Consider the following 20,732-nt stretch of genomic DNA (forward strand, 5'->3'; position numbering starts at 1 on the left):
GAATTTTAACCCCCTCCTCAAAGTGATGTCTTAGGAAAAATATCCCAGTTCTGGCAGAAAATGATTGAGTGTTTGGCAGTTTCGTTTACTTTTCTTTCTAAATGTTGCACTGTGCTTTGTGGGACTTGTCACAAGTTCCCTTGAACTTCAGTTTGTAACATAATAAACAAAATCCAACCCACAAAACCAATCAGAAATAATGTCTGGGTCTGATGTAAATCTGGCCAATGTCTATTAAACGGGGAAACCCAAGTTTTTGTGTGCATCATTGAATTAGAATATGGCTTATGTTCTGCTCTTGGAAAACTTTGAAAAAAAAATTTGTAGCAAACAAGTATTAGAATGTGATTGCAAACTTCCTTCACTTCTATCTTTAATACCTATGCAGAGTAGTGAGAAACATGCACAGAACAACATTGCAACCAATCCAGGAGTTCCAGAAATTGGGGACCAAGAGGTACCAAAGTGACAAACTGTCTTTTGAATTTAAAATCATTATTTTGGAAACATTAATTTTGAATTCAAGAACTAAATCTGACAGCACTGCTGTCCTCTCTGGATATTTTCCCTCAGAATGCGTCAGGAGCATCTGTGTTTGTGGGATGGCCCTGGAGCTGTTCCCAGCCCCAGGCCTGAGCAGTGAGGTGTGACAGAGTGTGCTGGGCTGCTGCTGCTGCTGCTGCTGCTGCTGTGCTCAGCACACAGCAGGGCTCTGGTGAGTGCTCAGTGTCAGCCCAGCCCCTCAGCTTTGTCAGGCAGAGCCCTCCTGCGCGTGCTGAAGGAAAGGAGAGGGAGCCTTTCCCTTCAGAGCTGAGCATCCTCTGCTGTGTCTCTGCTGCTTCTGCTGCCTTTCCTCCCAGCCCAGAGCCTGATCCTAGCTCCACAGTCAAACTGCCACACAGTCAACCTGCTGTCTCCCCTTCTGCAGCTGGGGGCTGCTACTGAGTGAATGGATTAACTCCAGAAATCCATGGGTATCTGGGAGCACATATCATTTTGATGTGCAGAAAGCTGAGTTGAAAAAACCCTGACACCTAGGTGGTTGCCTGTACTCCTAAATTCAGTTTTAATACAGCCTCTGCCTTTGCAACCTTTCAGAACTAGTGTGTCAAGCAGTAGATCTCTCTTGGTTTTAATGTCTTGTGTATTTGCTATTTCTTTATTCGTCCCTCTCCTCTGGCTTTCATTTCCAATTTAGTGTAAACAATGACAGCCCAGTACCTCACCTCTGTTGAAAGTAAATTTTTTTATGAGTTAGGGAGCTAAGAAATTTTATGTTTAAGTGTTCTTAGACAGATTCTTTGGCAGGTAAATAAACCACATTCACCTTATTTACGGAAACTTGCATTTCCTAAGTGTTTTCAGGCTTGTGAGAGCACTATTACCAAATTTTCACATCTTTGTGTCTTCATTTGCAGAAAGTTGGTACTGATTTTGTTTCATTCACGCTCACTCAGATTCATAATAAAGTAATGCCAAATTATCTGTCAAACCGAAGTGTGTAACTTCTGCATCACCTGAGTCACTGTACCTTTGATCATGTCTGTTGGCATGGAAACTTACCATTCTCTAAATTTTATTTGAAACCAAACTGTAGCACTAGTTTGCTGCCCTCGTTGCTACTCAGTCGTTACCGTGTGGTTGTAAAGCCTCTCAGGTCAAAGGCTGCGCCCGGCTGCGCTGGCTGCGGCGGGCGGGGAGGAAGGGCTGCGAGCCCGGGGAGCCCGTCCTGCTGCAGAGCTCACACGGAGACAGCTCGCTCTCACTTCTCGGTGTGCCCTTCATAGTCCAATTGCTAAACTGTGAGATGTGTAAACAAAGCTCTGGGGCAGCCTCTGAACAAAGGGATCCGGCACCTGTGTGGCTGAAGGCTGAGGAGGAGAAATCCAAGTGCGAAGTCCTAAGATAACTCAGGAAATCAAGCTCTTGTTCTCTCTGGTTCCCTAAGCCATGCTGAATTTTAAACGTGCAGTTGAACATCCACAATGAAAGCAGCGCACTGGTGAAACTACACCCAGGAGTACTGGTATAGGCTTTCTGCAAGTCCATTCTGCTACCCTAATAAAAATTGCTCTCAAAGGCTTTGTGGCATGGTTTTATTTTCAGAGGTCTGGGAATTAACTGGGATTGTAGTAGTGTTTTAATTTCAACTTGGGTTGTCTTTAAAGCTTTCACAGAACTACTGAGACATTTCCTTTTCTCCTTATCTCTTACGCAATTGAAAGGTTCCCTACTGCATAGTCTTAGTATTTCATTATTCATTTCTCTAATTAAACGTAAACTTGGGGTTTAATGCTCTTCATTTAAAAACAACGAATTTATAAAATCTCTTTTTTTGCAGTACAGTGCTTGGGTAAAGGCTGCCCTCAGGTCTCCAGTGCTCAGCTGTGAGGAGACGCATGCAAAATCCCACAGGTGTGTAACTCCTGATGGGTGCGATCAGAGCCAGCCCAGCGCTGAGAACACGGGGCACTTCAAATGTTTATAATAAGGTTTAAAAGCATCCGTGAGGACGCGGTGGCAGCTCCACACCCTTGGAGCTGTTCCAGCAGCGGCTGCAGTGCGGCCCGGGGGGCGCGGGGTGGCGCGGGCAGGGTGAGCCGAGCTCCGGCCGGGCCCGTCCCGGTGCCCCCGGCAGCGCCTTCGGGCCGGGGATCGCCGGGGGCAACGTGCCCTGCTCCCGCCCGGGCCCGGCTCAGGCATCGACGGCACTTCGTGTAATATAGGAAAGAATCGGGGAAAACACTTTCTGCAGCATCCTTCATTTCCTGCTACAGGACAAAAACTTCCACGTGTTATAGGAAAGGTCAGACAGTTCCCATTAATGACAGAAAGGGAGGCCCTTCCAGCGACGTGGGAGCAGACAGGTGAGTGGGATTAGTTCACTGATGAGATGTAATTAAACCCAAAAGCCTCCTGAAGCTTTGCAATAGAAAAGGTCTGAGTTTATTTTTCATTTAAAAGAATAATGATGATACTGATATTTTTTATATTAAAAAATACGGTTAGCAAAACCAATTATGTTAAATAGATCACTCTTGTGCAGAGAATTTTTCCCCATGTGAAAGTCCTTACAGGAATGACAGGGCTGCAGTTCAGAACATAACAGCACTACTGGTACTTGTTGGACCTTGAATGCTCTGGTGACAGGAATAAAAGGGACAAACACAGGGACCTTCTCTGCTCACAGCCGTGCTCGTGGTTTCCTGAGGGGCAGTGGGTGGTGCAGGAGCAGTTGCTGCTGCTCTCGTACACAGCAGTTACTGAAATAGAAGATGGGTCAACAGTTGCTGCTCCTGCAAAGTCATCCAAAAAAGAAGCCTCTCCAAAAGGGCTACAGCTACGGGGGGGCTTAACACCAAGAGGCAACGTAAACAGGCAGACACAATTCCTGCGGGCTGAGGCGGCTCCGGGAGGTGGCTGCAGACCCTGCTGGGCCACAGGTGACCCGACTGCTGTGACCAGAGGAAGGCTCTGAGGGTGACGTGTCCCTGCAGCCCTCACTGTCACTGAGCAGGTACGAGTGGAGGGGCTCCAAAGCAGCACCCACTCCCCAGCAGGGCTCTTGTTTTGCCATCGAGTCTGAAAGGAGAAGGGCTCAGACCCCTCAGGGTGCTGTGCTGCAGGGTCACAGCCAGCTCTGTCCCTGAGCTGCTCCTTTGCTGGCAGGAGCCGAGCCCTGGGAGCGTGTGCTGCACTGGGGCACTGTGGAGGGGGTGTCACAGGAGGAGTTTGGCACATTTTGAGCAGATGTTGTGGCCTTAAAACTGCAGCTGGGGCTCTGGGGTACTGCCTGGAGCTGCTCACAGGGTGGTGGTGTCCATTCCCAGCTGTTCACAGCTCCTGTGAGCTGTTCAGGGACTGTGACACTGATAACAGTGATCTGGCTTCTCTGGATGTTAGCAACTGCCTGTCTTCAGAGGATGGATGGATGGATGGATGGATGGATGGATGGATGGATAATGGATGGATGGATGGATGGATGGATGATGGATGGATGGATGGATGGATGGATGGATGGATGGATGGATGGATGGATGGACGGATGTCTGCTCATTTATTTAAAGATCTTTGAATGAACACAGCTGAATGTTCCTGCTTTTGTAATGGCTCTGCAGCTCTGGCTTAATTAACGTCTGGAGCTCATGGAGGCGTTCCCAGGACTGTGAGAAGTCGTCGGGTCCTTCCCCGCAGCCCCCGGCGGGGGGCACGCTGGGGTAGCCCGGGTGCACCATCAGCTCGATGGCGGCGCTGCTCCGCGGGGCCCCGGCCGAGAGCTGCAGCACGGCGCTGTCGATGGCGCTGCGGATGCTGCTCACTGACATGTTCCTGCCCATGGTGCTCAGGCCGATGTAAATGTCTGGCCACCTGCAGCCACAGGAGGGAACGCTGCTGTTAGTGCTGAAGAGGCAGGCAGAGAATTGTGTTACGTCCAGTGGATTAGGGATCAAAATTTACGATATAAAATTGGGAGGAGTTTTAAAAAACTTTTAACTATAAACAAAAGTAAACCCAGGACTTTTCCTGACTGAAACCAGGATCCTATTTCAAGCAGCAGTTCTGCAGGAACAGCAAGGCCCAGCACAGCCCAGCACTGTGTTTGGCATCTGTGAGCTCACAGGTACATTCTATTGTACCAAATAAGAGCAAAGAGCAAAGAGCAGTGCTACACTGAGAAACGCCACACTATCAAAATTAATTAAGCCTGAATAATAACCCTCAGCTAAGTAGAAACAAAAGTGACTGAAATAAAATGGCAACCACCCAGCTAAAGAATTCTGCCAAAATATATCAAAGAGCCATAATGACTGGACAAAATGTTACTCCTAGAGGACACCACCTACACGCTGGTTCTTAGCTTCACACAATTCTTTGTTCAAGTCTGGCTGTGTCAGTTCTAAGTGTGGCCTGGACGAGTCAGGAGAGCTGAGCCACTGCATGTGAGGGCAGAATGAAAATGTTTTCAGAAGAAATCAAGGCTGGAGTCTTTATCTCAATGATCACAGAAGAGCCCAGCTCAGCTGTTCTTGAGAAGGGGATACAAAAAAAAATTAAAATCCCAGAATATAATGTTTCCAGTGGACTGAGGAAGTAATGACATCTGCCCTAAAGGACAGGTGACTGCAAGGGTCTCTACTGAAAGGCCTTTAACCCATAAAACACTGTCCAAGCTTTTAAGAGAAGGGTTTTACTGGGGGAAGGACTGAGCTTGCAGGGTTTGGCCCCTCGGGTGCAGGACACTGACAAGGCTGTTTGCTTACAGCAGTGATCACAGCTGTGGTGCTACCAGCTCTCAGAGCTTCCCTTAACAAATACCTGCTTCTAATTAGTCTCATTCCTGCTACTTAAAACTTTCTCTACTACAACAGGAAGATGAAAAATTAGTTCTTAAATGCTTTCCTTAGATAACACTTTTAAAATTCCAGCATTGATGCAGCATTTCTCCTGGTATTCCAGATGCTGGGCTGATGCAGCTCAACTAGAAAGGCTGAGAAGCAGAATAGAACATTCCTTTTCAAGTGGAAAGTGACTCATGTCTGTTCAAACAAAACTTCCTAAGCCCTTGTGCCCCAGGCACTTTTGTGCTCCTCCTGAACCTTTCTCTAAGTCCAAAGAGGAAAGAGAAAGATGGTGTTCCATTTTTGGAAGATGCTATCAGGAACTGATACAATCTTAATGTTTTACTAGAAAAAAGGATGAGTAATACCTGTCTTACCTTATTCCATGCTTTGTAAACACATCCACTGTGTTAAAAGAATCTTCTTCTACTCCCAGGTAGAAGTCCATCAGGGATGGTGGAATCCAGTCACAGTTCTGAAGGCCTGGCTCAATGGGCACACGTGTGTACTTAATGCCATATTCCTCTAACACCTCTGCAAAGACATGCCTGACCTCTGGAAGCAAAACCAGACACTGCAGTCAGGAGTTGGATAAGCAGCTTCTCGTGTCCCCTGCAAGCTGTCAGCACAGAGGCTTCTTTCCTTTCTGTGTTTAAGAAAATAAAATGCCATTTGGTTTATCTTCTGCTGAAATCCATCTGTATGGGAGTCGCCTTCTATACTGGAAACATTTCTCCCTGAACTTCTGCTGTAGGTGCCTTGTCATCCTTCCTTTCAGCACTGAGCCTTTAGTCCAGCCCCCTTCTAAGTGAGTGACTCTGGTCTTAGAGTGCACCAGAGGTGTCTGCACTGTCAGGAACAAATTCTTCATCAAGTCCTTGCACAGCCAGAGCAATGTTACCTGGAGGCAGTTAGTACTGGAGTGGGAAAACCTGCATTCTTTTCTCACTCCATTTTCCATCTCTGTACCACAATAACTTCATTTGCAAAAGAAGGACAAAAGATCCTTGCTCATCTCTAAAGCTGAGACCTGCAGGCAGGGACTGGGGTGGGAACACAAAGGACAGGATGGAGTTCTTGTAGCACCTGAAAGAGCCACCAGCTACTGCAAGCTCCAACACTGCAGTTTAAACTGGCCAGTCTGCTGCTGCCTTTGGTCTGCCTCCTTCAGTGTGGGTGAGAACATGGAATTAGGGTGCTGAGGAGAATTACTGGGCCTTGGAGGAAGAGGTGTAACTTGGCCATTGTGTCATTCATGCCCTGGTGCTGCTATGGGAGGACCCAGGGCTCCAAGCAGGGTTTGGGTCTGGGCAGGACTGTGGGGCCAGGTGGGAACCCTCAAACTGCAGCTGCCAGCAGGTGTCTCGTGGTGGGGGAGCTGTGGCAGGGGGAGTCCCCTCTGAGCTCACTCTCTCACCTGCTTGGTGCTGAGATTTCCTTCTTACCTGGGAGAACATGGACGTGCTGGTGCCCATCCATGTGAGGAGGCAGGTGACCTGTCAGCTCTTGGAACAGCTCCACCTGGGCCTTTAGCTCCTGCTTCACCTGTGCAGCAGAAAAGGGTCAGAGCCAGACCTGGCAGAGGCTGAGAGCAGGTGAGTGAAAGGGCTGCAGGGAGCCCACAGGCAGGAGGCAGGACCCAGCTCTGGGAAGCAGGATGGGCTGTGGGTGTACAGGGATGTGCAGCACTGCTGGGCTACCCAGAGCCTCCTTGGGCACAGGGCTCTTTGTGGCACTGCTCATGGGGATGTTCTAAAGACATAGGGTATTTGAACACTGCACAGATGCAGTTCTGATCACCTGAACGTGTTCATCCTTGCTCACAGGGCAAAACCAGCCACCTCCCTAGAGGACCAAAACTTCTCACAAGCTGATGAAAAGCCTGGTACCTACTTAGGACTTTTCTGTCATTTGCTCTTTACTGATCTCTAGGTTCTTTGTAAAAACCTGTCCCAATGCCCCTTCTACCTCCTCAGATAAATAGTTAACAGTGTATACAGGCACTGAATCAGGGAGGAGTGGGTTCTCAAAGGCTGCAGAGCAGCTCAAGCTGCACAGGCAGCACGAGCAGGGCTTTAAGCCTGCTCATAGCTGGGATCTGGGAAAGGTCCTCAGCTGTTACATGCTGGGATAAATGCAGTCTGATTTGTATCAGGAAGGCATGTTGTACAACTGTATGTGGCCTTTTCCTACCTCTGACATATTCAGGAGACCTTTTGACAGAGCTGTTCTGAATCCCATTTTTCCATGGAAGAATCCATCTTGGTTGAGCAGAGAAGAGTTTGTCTTGAGCACCTCACACACAGGGGAGCCCTCGGAGAGGTTGGCATGCAGGCCTATGGGGATGTTGTATCTGGAAGAGAGTGAAATGTCTGCCAAGCTTTGCCCCTCCCTCACTGTGGTCAGAGAGGGGGAGATTAAAGTGTAAGAACCAGACTGATCTTAGAGGTGTTGCAGTACTCACTGCAGTACATCTTTGAATCTCTGCTCTGCCAGAAAGGATGGCAGAGTGACCCCAACCAGAGCAGGCATCTCCAGGTAAGAACCCTGAGCACTCTACCCAGGGCCAGCCTCTGAGTGCCCCCAAACCCTGGCTCCAGCACGAGGTATCTTGGGCTAAATGCTGTAACTGCACTGCAGGAACTGCAGTCACTGATAACCAAAAAATCCAGATCTTGCAGCATTTTCTAAAGTGCTCCACTAGCCCTTGCCAGGTATCCCCTTGAATTGTTCACCCTGTTAAAGATGGTACATTTATGAGACATTCAAGTTTTTTTTTTTTTGATGACTCCTAAAGCTGCCCTTAAGTAGAATCCAGTTACTTATACCTAAGCAGAGCCCAAGGAAGCTGTCATGGCAACAGCACAGGCTACAGGTGTAAATACCAGGGGCTGCAGCTGGAATTGCCAGTGGCCAGGCTTCTGTCTGCAGGAGCAATCACTCAGTGAGTGGCTGTACAGAGCATCTCCCTGGCACAGCCAGAGCAGGAGTAGTGCAAGGAGGCCACAGTGAGGTGCAGAGCCTGGCTAAGGAGTCACAGGGGTATGATTGATTACCAGTTGCACACTGTAAGATTCTTGGAAAAAAAGAAAAGGAACTATGGAGCTGGTGTGGCTGCAGAGCTGCCCTCAGGGCTCAGCAGAGTGCTGGTGTTTCCTTCTTGGTCTGTGCTTGGATTCCCCTACAATGAGAACAGGACTTGTGCATGCTTGGATTTGTGCTGGGTCTCATTAGCATTTCTGGAAATCCTCAGAATCAGTAGCCAAAATGATGCTTTGAAAGTTTTCCCAAGACAAGCCGTGGCCTCTGGCTGACCCGGTGAGTGGATGACAGAGCTGCAATGTTCCATCTGTGCTGCCCAGTCTGAGTCATGGTGCAGAGTGAATTTCAAGGCAACAAGTCTGTGATGTTTAAATCCTTCTTGGAACTTCTGCACGGAGCTGTTAAAAGTGGGTGTGGTCTGTCCCTGACACAGCCCTTGTACCACAAGGACAAAACAAAAACAATCTCCGTTGAGGCAAAGGGTGCAAAACTGAGACCTTGCCCTTGTCTGACATCTGAAGCTGACTGGTGAAGCACCAGCCCACTGCAGACAGGACTGTGGAGGGACTGGACCAAGTCAGAGCCGTTTAGCTCATTCAGGTCCCAAGGCTGTGGCCCTTGAAGGACTGAAAGCCTTTTTTTCCTGACTCTTCCATGTCTTGTGACCCAGGTAGATGGTGCAGTCAGTTGCTAGATGCTACTTCTCAAAGACATAAATGTTAGGAGTTAAATTGTATGCACAGCTCTGTGGAACAAAATTAGTCCATTGTGTGGTTAAGGAGCTGGAATGTTTAATGGAGCAAAACAGCTCCAGTGGAGATAAAGGTCCTCTCTGGCTTTTCTGATCTGGTGATTTCTGGGCAGCAGGGCCCGATTGTTTCACTGATGATAAATGTTCATCCCAGTGGGGCCTGAGCACATGTGCACACCAACTCCTGGCTAACACAACACGTGGGAGGAGTGTCACTGGGCTGACAGGCTGCAGGGCAGCACAGGAGGCAGCCACAGGGCACAAGGGGTGCTGAGGCAGGAGGGTTCCCCTCCATCCATGACCAGCTGGGCACCCTGCACTAGTCCAAAGGCAGAGGGGAAGCCTGTGGTTTTGTTTGGGTTTTCTTTTAGAAATCCACCCCGGATTCTTTATTCTGTCTCTGGGAAGCTCTTACTGCCTCAGCTGGAGTATTATTTATACCACAGCCAGTGCTGCTTGCAAGAAAAAAAGGATTCCTGTGTTACCATGAATCAGCAGATGGACTTTTTCTGTTGAGTACTCTCTTCCTCATGTGTTGTGGGAGGGCAAGAAATGAACAGCTGAGCCTCTCAGTGTTGTCTCCCAGGAGCATCAAATGAACTGCCTCCAATTGTGCAATGCCTCAAATGCTGTGAGGGAGGCTGTTTCCAGGAGCCTCTGACAGGTGTGGGACACCAAGGAGCCAAGGGCTGCCCTGAGGAACATGAGAGCAGCTCCTGGCCAGGGCCAAACCCAGCCCCAGAGCTGGGGAATGTGCACAATGTGGAAGTGCAGAGAGAGCTGGCCTTGTCCCTGGGTAAGAGGAGACCCTGACTGTAACATTAGAGCATGTTTCAGAGCCTTGCCTAACACCAGCTGAATATCTTAATAGTTTTCTGGTGGAGTCAGTCCTGGTTTGACAGACTGTGCATGCTGAGGCATCTGCAGAGGAACTGCTTGTGTGTAATGGCTCTGGGACTGAGGCACTGAAAGCAAAACTCAAAGTGCTGCACATGAGAAACTTGTTCAGAAATATTCATCTGTGGGGGGTGCACAGAAGAAGGCATGCTGGAGGGCTGGAAGGATACAAGGAGAAGGACAGATCAGGAGGTACAGCAGAGTTCTACTGCAAGCTCGCAGGGAGAAAAGTCAAGGTGCAGCAAAATCCTAAAAGGCCCCACTTTTCAGAGCACATATGATTGTTTCTGCTACAGAAATATACTTTGTAGTTGCCCACGTCTTTCAAAAGACTGTAAAATAGCTGCTAATTTGTTGGCTGAAATACTGAGGCAGGGAGCAGCAGCTCAAGCAGCTTACATAGCATGTGATGCTGCCCTGGGACCAGAGCTCAGCTGTTGTGGGTTTGGCCTCACACTCCTCTGCCCAAACCCTTTCCAGATGGGACAGGGTGAGCCCTGCTGGTCACTGCTGGTCATTAACTGCTAATTGCTCACACAAGATGCAAAATAAAAGGATTGGCATTGGGCTTCAGGCAACTGTTTTGTTTCTGCACACTGCCAAAAAAAAAATGATGTGAAGAATCTACTTGGTGTCCCTAAATCTTTTTTGGTGACTCTTTTTAAGCTGCAATGACCCTTCCCATCTGTTTGGAGAGTTTGCAAGTCTGTCCCAGTGCCCAGGGAACGCAGAGATGAAGCAGGATTTAGCACAGGGGTTCACTCCTGAGAAAGGCAGAGGACACTGGCTACAGGTGAGTGCTCCTACAGCAGGAGTTAGACTGAGCTGCTTGGGAGCTCCAAAAGAGGTTCAGGCCACAGAGGTCAATGCACTGGAGAGCTGTTTGCACTGAAAGTTGGCTGTTACCTCTGTGGGTCTCTTCTCAGCATTCTCTGTAGAGGTGGGGAGAAAAAAAGGAGAGACTTGTGCAGGAGGAAATATCCTTACAGCAGGTGCTAGAAGGAATTCACCCTGGAAAGATTTCTGAGTCAGCACACCCAGTCCAGTTATCAAAGAGAGAGGAAATACAGTAAGTTAAACTGCTTAAACTGCTTCCTTTTCAAGTAGTTGCTTGTTTTGCCACACGAGTGCTCTGAATAAATGTCTCTGCTGAGGCAATGTGCAGCTGCAATCCCTGTTCCCTGGCCCTGGAGATGGGCACTGCCCTGAGTCACTGTGCTGGGTGGATGAGTACCAGTGTCCTGGGTGCTGCCTGGCCATGCCACAGCACAGCTCCGTGGCTCTGGGAATGATGGGATTTGCCAAGCACTGTTCCAATTGCCTTGCTGAAGGCTGGATGCTCTGGCATAAGCATGGCACTTCACCCTTTCCCCTAATGGGTAAACAGATCCCACCTTCAACACCTATTTGTGTCATCCAGGAACCTGCTGATCATCAGGTTTCAGCCCAAGTGTGACCCAAGCTGGAGCCTCGTGTAAGTATCTGTATCTCATCATCTCACTTCAGTGAACACCCAAGTGTCTGAAGCCAGACAAAGCAAGGCTTTGAGTACAAATGTGCACTTCTTAGTTTCCTCATGCTGGCATTTGTATACTCTCTCACACACACTTTTACCATTCAGTAATACCTGTCTTTCATCAAATAGCATATTTTCTTGCTGTATTACTGCTAAAAACCTATTTCTTCTGCCAGAAATGCTCTAAAGCCTCTGCAGTGTTGAGAGCTGGTGCTGTAACACAGCTTAGGGACCCGGGTCTCTGTTGTCACTGCATCTTTGCATCAAGTGCAGCTCCTGTGTCTGTAGCCTTGCATCAGTGAAATGGGCTGCTGCCAAGGAAGTCAGTGTGATCTGGGATTCTAGTGTAAGGCTTCAGATTGGGTCCCACCCCTATCCAAACAGCTCAGCAGAGGAACTGTCTGCTGTGTGATTAACAGTCACACACAAGGGTTGATGAGAAGGCATGAGGGATTTCTAAATTAGTCAGATGTTAACTGGGAGGGTCAGAATTAAGTCACAATTTACACATACATTTTGCAATTAGTGCTGATGGGAAAGGAAGTGAAAACAAAGAGAGTAATTAAATGTGGCTTTGTTAGATCCCTCTGTTACATGTACCCAGATGTTGTGGGGGCTTTGGCTGATGTTCAGTATTTAAACTGCAAAAAAACACCCAGGAAGACTGAGGCTGTGTTCTAAAATATGTCACTCTTCATAAGCTATTTGGACACAAATGGAAAAAGGTCCTAAGGCTCAGTGACACCTGAGCTGTTTGATGTAAAGGGGAGGGGTGGGAGGATATAGCAGCAAACTGTCTTAGATGTCTCTGTTTCTATCTCCAAGGAAAAATTAAGGCATCTCTTCATTTCAGGTTACAAAATAACCCTCCCAGTTTCAGGGAAAGGCTCTGGAATAATCACCAGGAAGTCTGGCTGACTTCAAGGCAGGGCCTGTTAAGTAGAAAATTGAGATTATATTATATGGATAAGCAGGAAATCACAGTCAGTCAAGGCCCCATAAAGAGAAAAGTTTTGAGTTACTGAAAAAACCCTCAACCCACAATGGCAGTCTGTTCTCCCACCTGCTGCTCTGGTTATGTTCTGCCCTGGCAGATGCTATCAATAGGTTTGTCATTTGGTGATGGATCAGACCTCTGCTGAAACTTCTCTGCTGCCAGAAATGAGCGTGCCCCTTCTTTCAGCCCAGTTGTGACAGTGGATGAGGAAAGGCCAAGGTGCTGAGCCTGAATGTTAAGGAAGGTGTATCTTTTACTGCTTAGTTCTGCTGTTCTGCAGTTGCCTTGTGTTAGAGCTGCTACAAAGATCTGCTGACTATCATCACATGTCTGCCAAGGCTTTTAATCAACACTTAGGGCAACAGATGGTATACCCAGAAACTACAGGATTATTATGAAAATGAAAGGAAGAAAGACATTTCAGAGGAACTGTGTTCCTTTCTGAAGGATACTGAGTCCTAACATTGTAGGGCAGCATGAGGTGCTTAGGAAGGAAAAGTTGTCTACTTATTAATTAACTCTGCCTGTGTCCAATTAACTTAAAACCAGGTGAGGAGTGAAAGCTTAAGACTTGCAGTTACAAGCAATCATGTAATAGACAGTTTATCAAGAAGCCATAAAAGCAGTCCATCATTCTGACAATCCTGGCACCATGTGTGTGAAAGACCAAATTCCACAGCACTGAAATGTGCCCCAAGAAAGGAAAAGCTACTTGCTCCAAGTCTCTTCTCTCAGCTGGGGATAGATCCACTCTTCCTGCTTATGGCACTGGTCAAGGCTGAATAGGGGAAGACAAACATGAGGAGAAGAAAAACAGCAGGCAGACTTTCATCCCATAGTATAAAAAGCCTCAATATTTACAGTGGGATGGGAGATGTCACCAAGCAGGGGAAAGAGGGAATAATATTGCCAAGGCAGTCAAGCAAGTGACACTTTCCCATTTCTGCACCACAAGATGAGACCTCAATGACATTTCTAGCAAGTGTGACCTATTTGTCATCTGGGTAGAGAGAGTTTGCGTCAGCCTTTGTAACATGAACAAACATCTCGGGGTGACACAGGGTTTGTTTACACACACAGGTGCCAATTAGCTGGGCCTGCATTACAACATGAGGAAACCTCTTCTCCATACCTGCTAATGCTCCTGCCAGGGCTGGGTAGGGTGAATACACCTGCAGGGAGTTACACAAAGGAGGAACTGGAGAACCTGGGCTGCTGATCTTCCGAGCTGGCAGATGTTCCCAAAGTCACCCTGCTTATATGCTCAGAAACTAATTTAAATCCATTTCATTCACACTAACAATTCAAAATTACATTCCCTCCCAAAAAAAATCAAATTGTAGCAGCAGGCTGCAGCCTCTGCTGTCCCCTGCCCTCCAACCTGGCTTTTCACACCCATATCAGCTGCCAGCACCAGTGTCATGACCTGGATTCAAAGATGCTTTTCAAACCCCTGATTACATGGCCTACTTCCTGGCCATAGAAATGAGGCCAGGTGGATTCTATTTTAAAAGCCTGCTAAAGACCGTGGCTAAAATAGCTGACAACATTACCACACCACTGGGGCTTAAAGGGTTTCACAGTGCCTGTGTGTCTGAGAGATGTGCTGGCTTTATCTCTGTTCTATGTTTCATTTACTAATAGGATTTTAGGAATCTTACTGGTGGTGTGCCTCTCCCCTTCTCATTCCCAGGCAGTTCCTCCCTCGATGTTTGTGGGGAATCTCTAGCCTTTTTACAGACTAGATTTCCACTAACACAGCACCCTGGCTTTCCTCCACCACCCTACTCCAAAGAAGCTATAAGCAATTTTCAAGTACCCCTAAAACCACAGCAAACTGAGGAGAGATGCTCAGTGAGAACAAGGTCAGCAGGACTCTCATGAAACTCAGCAGCTGTGCTTGAAGCAGAATGTCTCAGTTTACTTAGCAGCAGTACAGCTCCTTTCCTTTTCTGCTGTTCTAAATTGTTTCTCAACCCTGATGTTCTCTCTTTCAGGAGATATTCCTACTTCCAAGCACCTGCCCACACCAGAGCTGGAGCATTAGCTGGGTTTTACCTCCTAAACACAAATAATGCTTCCTATTAAAGGATTTGCTGGACTAGACCATGAGACTTCCACATAGCATTTAATCCACTGCAGAGCTACCTATGCCAGCAGCCTCTGAAGTTGGTGAAGAAGTAAAGGTGGCAGGTACAAGGTATTGTCCCTTTTATTATGTATGCATTTTTGCAGATATGTTTATTAAGGATAGAATTAATAGAAATACTGCTGTGCTTTTTTAAAAAGTTTTACAGGGTGGGGGAAAAGTCAAGTTTTCCACTGCCCAGTTTTATAAATAAGCCTTTGGAGAATCACAACCTTTGCCTGATTCTGCAATGAGCCTGGCTGACCTCGTGCTCAGCCTGGGTGAAATGGATCAATCAAATGAGATTTAAAGACTTGTGCTTTTATGCTCTTATACTTTTAGGGGTAGCAGATTGGTCTGAGTACATAATGTGTACTTTCCTTCTGATGATGCATTTTTAGAAGTGTGGAAGGAGAAAGTCTGACAAACCCAAATTCTATAGCAGAATAGTCAAATATTGGAAATGGCTTTCTGTTCTGAGGGGGAGAAAAGGTGCAGTGGCCAATACTAGAGAAAGACCATTACTGGTATTAGTTAGCAGATCACTGGTTTTACTATGAGGAGTCTTAGTAAATGTGTCTGAATACAGTTTTCTTATACCAGCCTGAGCTATGATACAGTATTTATTCTGGGGCTACAAAATACTAAATTTTCCAGGCTTGGTTTTTCGTGGAGGCTGTCCACAAAGGAGCTAAAGAAAGTAGCTTACCTCCTTGCCAGCTTGGCTGCATCTGCTGCAGCACTTCCGTTGACTAGAAGGGACACGTTAGACACCGCACCAGCCAGGAAACAGTCCACAATGCCTTGGTTTCTCCGAGGACAATAGCCGAAGTCATCTCCAGTTATTATTAACTTCACCTGAAGCATCCTTAGATGTCATCCCTGGCAAAAAAAAAAAAAAAAAAAAAAAGTAACAGGAGGTTAAACCGGAACACTCGGCAGCCTGCAGATCACAGGCAAACAGGAAAAGACAGGCTTACCGCGGGCGAACCCAGCCGTGACTCAGCCCCTGACTAAGCCCTCCTGCTCCAGCTGAGCCCGCCGCAGTCTCGCGGCTCGCACGGGGCAGGATGTGCGTGTGGCCGGCGGGCTCACACCGTCCCTGCCCGCTCCTCCCTGCCAGCCCCAGCCGTGCCCTCCCCCGCGGGGCCAAACCCCGGCGTGCACCGTGCAACGCTGGCGCTGAGCAGCGTGCGGAAGCTCGGGGACTGCCCGGGATGATTCGATCGATGCAGGGTGCGTCAGAGGGTCAAATTCCATCCCGCGCCCACCCTCGCCCGCGGTGCCCGGTGAAATGGCCCGGGTGCGGATCACCTGAGGCAACCCTGCAGCCGTGACGCCTTTGGGCCACCGATGCCGGCTGCATGGGGCGCGGCCGCAAGGGGAGCGGGCCGTGTCCCCGGGCAGAGCCGGCACGGAGCGGCCTCCGGGGGCCCGGCCCGGCCCTGCCGCTGCGGCGGGAGCGCGGGGGCCCGCCAGCCGCCCGCCCGGGGCGGTGCGTACCTGCGCTCCGGCCCGATCCGGCTCCCGGGGCCGCCGCCAGGCGTGGGCGGCCGGCGCTGCGGGTCGCTGGCCCCGGCGGCGGAGCGGTGCCCGCGGCGCCCGGCCGCGCATCCCCCCGGCCCGAGCGGCCCCAGGCGGGAGCTCCCGCGGCCGGGCGAGCTGGGGCCGCAGCGCCGGCTCCGAGCGCGGCGAGCACCGGGGAGGCCCCGCCGGCGGCCCCTGGCGGCGGCCCACGGCACGGCACGGCACGGCACGGCACGGCCCGGCACGGCCCGCCCGGGGCACCCCCGCCGCTCTCCGTGGCGGTCGCTGCTCCAGACTCCCGAGGTGAGACCCGCCTGTGGCTCAGGGTGGGCAAGCGAGATCGTGCTCTGCGCTGGCTTCAGCGCAAAACTGATGATCCCCCTGATGCCACGGATATGTAACCCTGCAGCCAGCGACCGTCACAGCAGCCACTTGCTTGTTTTCCCCACCTCGGTGTGCTGCAGGGTACCCTCAGTCTGACTTCAGAGCCGCAGGGCAGCAAACCCTGGCCAGGAGGTCCCATGGCTCTTGGTGCTGGGCTAGAGAAGGGCAGGGAGAACAGATGAGAGTTTCACCAAGGACAGCTTCTAACATGCTGTCATTCAGTGCTGGATGCAGCCAGTTCTTCATCAGGCTGCATGTAGAATCTTATTTGTCCTGGCATTAAACTGCTTTTCTTACTGCAGAAAAGCTATTCTGGATCTACCAGAATGAAAGTGCCAAATACTCAGCTTGAAATGGAGAGTGGAAGATACAGTTAGCCTGTATTTTTCACCTGTGGAAGAGGATGAAGTTGTATCTAAGCAGAACAACCTCTTCTTGGTCTGTAGTGCTTTCCCAAAATATTCACCCACTTCTGATATTGCAGGAGAAACAACAAGCTCATGTTTGAGGTAGGGAGAATGGCAGCTTGGGAAGTGCCGTGGTAACATGTGCATGGATCCAGGGTAGCTCTCTTGATGTCTGCTGTAACTTGTTCCAGGAGGCGGGGATCATACTGGGACTGGACTCTTCCATGGATAATGGTGATCTCCACCTCTGAACCTGTGCCAGCATGGGGGTAAGTGCAGAAACAGCTGACAAGCCAAGCACTGGCTTCCTGGAAGAGCAGCTGGAGTGAAATGGGTTGGAAAAGGCTTTAAGGATCGTTTCTGTGGGAATGGGCTGACAATCCTGCTGCTTAATTTATGTATAAAGAAACCAAAGCCTCCAGGTGTCTCCTTTTTCAGCAGAGTTCAATTCCTAAAGACAGCAAGCGAGCCCCTGCCCCAAAGTCAAGGACATGACTTGTAGGCACAGCCCGAGACTGACCATCTTCAGCAAAGCAAGGACCATCAGTTTGGAGACAGAAGCACACTTCAGCAGAGGAAATCGCACCCTTTTCACACCTGAAGTTTGAAACATCTGTCTGGGGGCATGAACACCTGTAGGAGTAGTGGTTTTCCAGGTCTGTCACCTAACAAGGAATTTGGAATCACTGAGTTGAGGTAGGTTGCAGCCCTGTTGATCTTTAGGCTCTCATCAATTGCAGTCCATGTAGCAAACTGCTACCAAACTTTGTTTCCATTAGCCTGAGGGCACTTTGAGGGGCAGCTAAGTTTTGGACAATAATTTGTAAGTTTATTTTGCTACTTTGAAGGAGAAAAATAAAATCAGAATAGGTGGTAGCAATATTATTCATGGTAGAATTTGGTTCCTACAGGCCCCAAAATGGGGCAGCACTGGGAGCACAGGAGACTTCTGCTGCATCAAGAGGGGACATCAGCTGTTGTCACTTATTCTTTCTTGCTCTTCCCTGCTCATGTAAATGAGCAATGACTACTGGAAATGATGGTGAGAGCTGGAAGACAGCCTTCTGCCTCTTCAGTGACATTTTCTCTTAGAAAAGAATTATATGAAACGAAATTCAAATCAGATCATGCTAAAATGCTGTAGACAACTTGCTAAATCTTCATTCAGGCAATTCCTGTGAGCTTTTCTGTCACTTGATAGTTGTATGGCTCTGTTACAGACAAGTTTTTGATGTTCTGTAAAGGTTTTCAGTGCCCTTGGCATTTCAGAGAGGATATCTGTGCACCTGCTCCTTGCTTCCCCTTCTGGGAGATGAACGTCACAGCCTGCCCACGTTCCCCAAGAGGCTTCACTTACTGATGAGTGCTGTTACTGCAACAGCTGAAGTCAGCACAATTCTGAAGTAATGGCATGAATCATAAAATAAGCACCTCCTCTCTTTGCCAATGCAAACTCTGGGGTTTTCTGCCTTTTTCTAGAACTGCCAGTGCTCCCTGACTCTGCACAAGTGAGAGGCACAACATAAGAATCTTAGACAAAGCTTGGCTTCTCAGCCTTCTTAACCTTAGTATGCATTTAATGCTATTAACAGTAACATCCTTCTTAAATATTTAATGCACTTCCTGGAGGCTTTTCTTTTCTGATTTCATATGTTTATCCAGCTCTCCTTCCTGCCACTGGAAGCAAATATTCCCCAGCAAGCAAACCTTGCCCCTGTGGCACATGCCCTTAGCAGCAGTGCTCCCTCTGCAGCCTGCACTCACAGCTGGCTGCCAGGGTAGCCCTTGCAGCTGACCCCCACAGAGCCCAGAGCTGAAAAGCCCTTAAAATTCAACCTGGAGCTCAAAGGCAAGGCAGACTTCCTCTGGACAGCCTCTTCTCTGCAGTGAAGACAGGCACATTGGCCAGGATTCCTGGTGGAGCTGCATAAGCCAGGACAAGCACTAAGGAGAGGCTGCATCTTCCAGCTTAGCTAAAAACACAGCCCTACCTCAGCTTAGCTGCAAAAGCCAGCAGGAGCCCTCACCATCCTCAAGTGCTTCACTGCTTTTGAGCTTGAATTTTTTTTGCCTGAACTTTGAGTTAATCAGTAGAAATGCTGAGGCTTCCTGTATTTCACAAAAGTGTTTTCTAACAATTACTGCTTCCAACAAGGCATCTGTTTACACATTGACATAAAAAAAGTGTTTTCTTTTTCTTGTTCCCTTGGCTGCAGTTAGTTAGCTCATTTGGGATTACAATGGTAGCACAGTAGGACTTTGTCTTTTCCTTGCATGAAATTTTGTTGAAAGTGTGAACTCTAAAAGGCATTGAAATGAAAGAAAGTAAAATCCATTTTTTAAATTAAACGACGTAAACATTTTCTTATCTGTCCCAGCCTCAGAGGTTTTGTAAATCTTTGAAGTTCAGTGGCTTCTGTAGAAATGCTTAAACTACAGGTTTTCATCCATAGAACAGGTTCCTCCAACCTCCATCAAAAAGGGTTGAAACCCCCAAACTCTGGGGGATTTCACTCTGCTAGGAGTGAAAGGCTTCCCTGGTTATGATGTGACACAGGCAGGCAGTACCTGTCACCTTCCTTCACCCATGTCTGAAAAACCTGAATTTACACCAGCACAAAATAATGCCTGGCAAGGTGTGAGGTCCCAGCAAGGTGGCTGAAAGGCAACATTTGCCATTGTGACCTTCTTATTAACTTGACATTTGGCATTAAATTATGGAGGACTGCTAAAAGCACCAACCTCAAATCCCTCCTGATGCACCTAGGAGGCCTCTGGTCCTTGGTGATACTGTGGCTCATGGATGGTGAGTTTTTATCCACTTTCCCTTTTTTCAGAGGGTTATTTTCTCTCTGGTACATTTCCTTCAGTGTCTAATGTGTGGTAAAAATTAATATTTGAATATGAACTAAGCTACAGCATCTGTGACTTCTAACTGGGGTTAAGATGATGTAAAGCCTGCACATTCCTTTTCCAGATACCTTTTTCCCTGATGTTGAAGTCTATTAAATATACAAAGACACCTGGTCAAAAAAGAGTTGAGATAGGGAATATTTCCCCTAGGCAATTAAATGATGGGTCCAAAATAGGTACTGTTTAACTGTGCACATTAATAGCTAAACCTAGACTGTCTGATTCCATTAACTGTTTGATTGCATCAGGAATTCAGTTTGACCTCTCTGAAAGTTATTATAAAAGATGCATAGATGTTCTGTGGAATTTTCAGAATGACATTAATATTTGCCTTCCACTGAAACAGATGTCTAGAAGTTTTTTCAAATCCCATGAAGACCTAAGTTGTTTTAAAAGCTGCCTGAACTGATGTAACATACATTGCATTTTCACATTCTTGTTCTAAAATAGAAGCTGATCATCAAAACAACAATTCCAGTCCATGCCTACAAATTCTAAATAACTTCCTCAGCTTCAACTTACACTGTCTAAACAAAAGCAGAGTTATTGATTATTGCAAATGTTGATCAGGAGTCATTAAAAAAAATTAAAGATACCAGAGGCAGGTCCTTAAGGGAAAAAAAGAATGAATTAATGCAAACATGAGTAACACCTCAGCACTATTACTACACAGGAAAGTTCATCTGGCAGATCACTTACAGTGATTGTTGTCACCTCCCAGCATCACTGAAAAATGTGAAGAATCCCAGTTGATGGAATGGAAATGCAGGTTAACTCCTCTGGCACTCTGAGGGGAGATCCCCTGCTCTTGAAGGACAAGCATCAGGCAGG

General features: G+C 48.0%; 1 protein-coding gene and 2 long non-coding RNA genes across 10 annotated transcripts; 1 reads left to right on the top strand and 2 right to left on the bottom strand.

The window, feature by feature from the left end:
* Positions 1–16: 16 nt before the first annotated feature.
* YDJC (YdjC chitooligosaccharide deacetylase homolog) lies at positions 17–15,537 on the bottom strand. The gene is made up of 5 exons (XM_064392353.1): positions 15,380–15,537; positions 7,533–7,692; positions 6,785–6,884; positions 5,717–5,894; positions 17–4,368 (listed from the first exon to the last, which is right to left on the bottom strand). The coding sequence occupies exons 1-5, from the start codon at positions 15,535–15,537 to the stop codon at positions 4,062–4,064; spliced, it is 903 nt and encodes a 300-aa protein (XP_064248423.1). The 3' UTR covers positions 17–4,061.
* On the bottom strand, positions 10,380–13,813 carry LOC135282516 (uncharacterized). The gene is made up of 2 exons (XR_010348647.1): positions 13,675–13,813; positions 10,380–13,320 (listed from the first exon to the last, which is right to left on the bottom strand). It is a non-coding gene; the product is annotated as an uncharacterized LOC135282516 (long non-coding RNA).
* Positions 14,268–20,732, top strand: LOC135282514 (uncharacterized). 8 transcript variants are annotated; one of them, XR_010348641.1, is made up of 4 exons: positions 14,268–14,407; positions 14,540–14,742; positions 17,180–17,684; positions 20,623–20,732. It is a non-coding gene; the product is annotated as an uncharacterized LOC135282514 (long non-coding RNA). The 8 variants fall into 8 exon arrangements; XR_010348640.1 differs by lacking the exon at positions 20,623–20,732 and adding an exon at positions 15,328–15,906 and having other exon boundaries at positions 17,180–19,346; XR_010348639.1 differs by lacking the exon at positions 20,623–20,732 and adding an exon at positions 17,884–19,346.

Source organism: Passer domesticus, chromosome 17 (genome assembly GCF_036417665.1).
Source record: "Passer domesticus isolate bPasDom1 chromosome 17, bPasDom1.hap1, whole genome shotgun sequence".
Lineage (NCBI taxonomy): Eukaryota > Metazoa > Chordata > Aves > Passeriformes > Passeridae > Passer > Passer domesticus.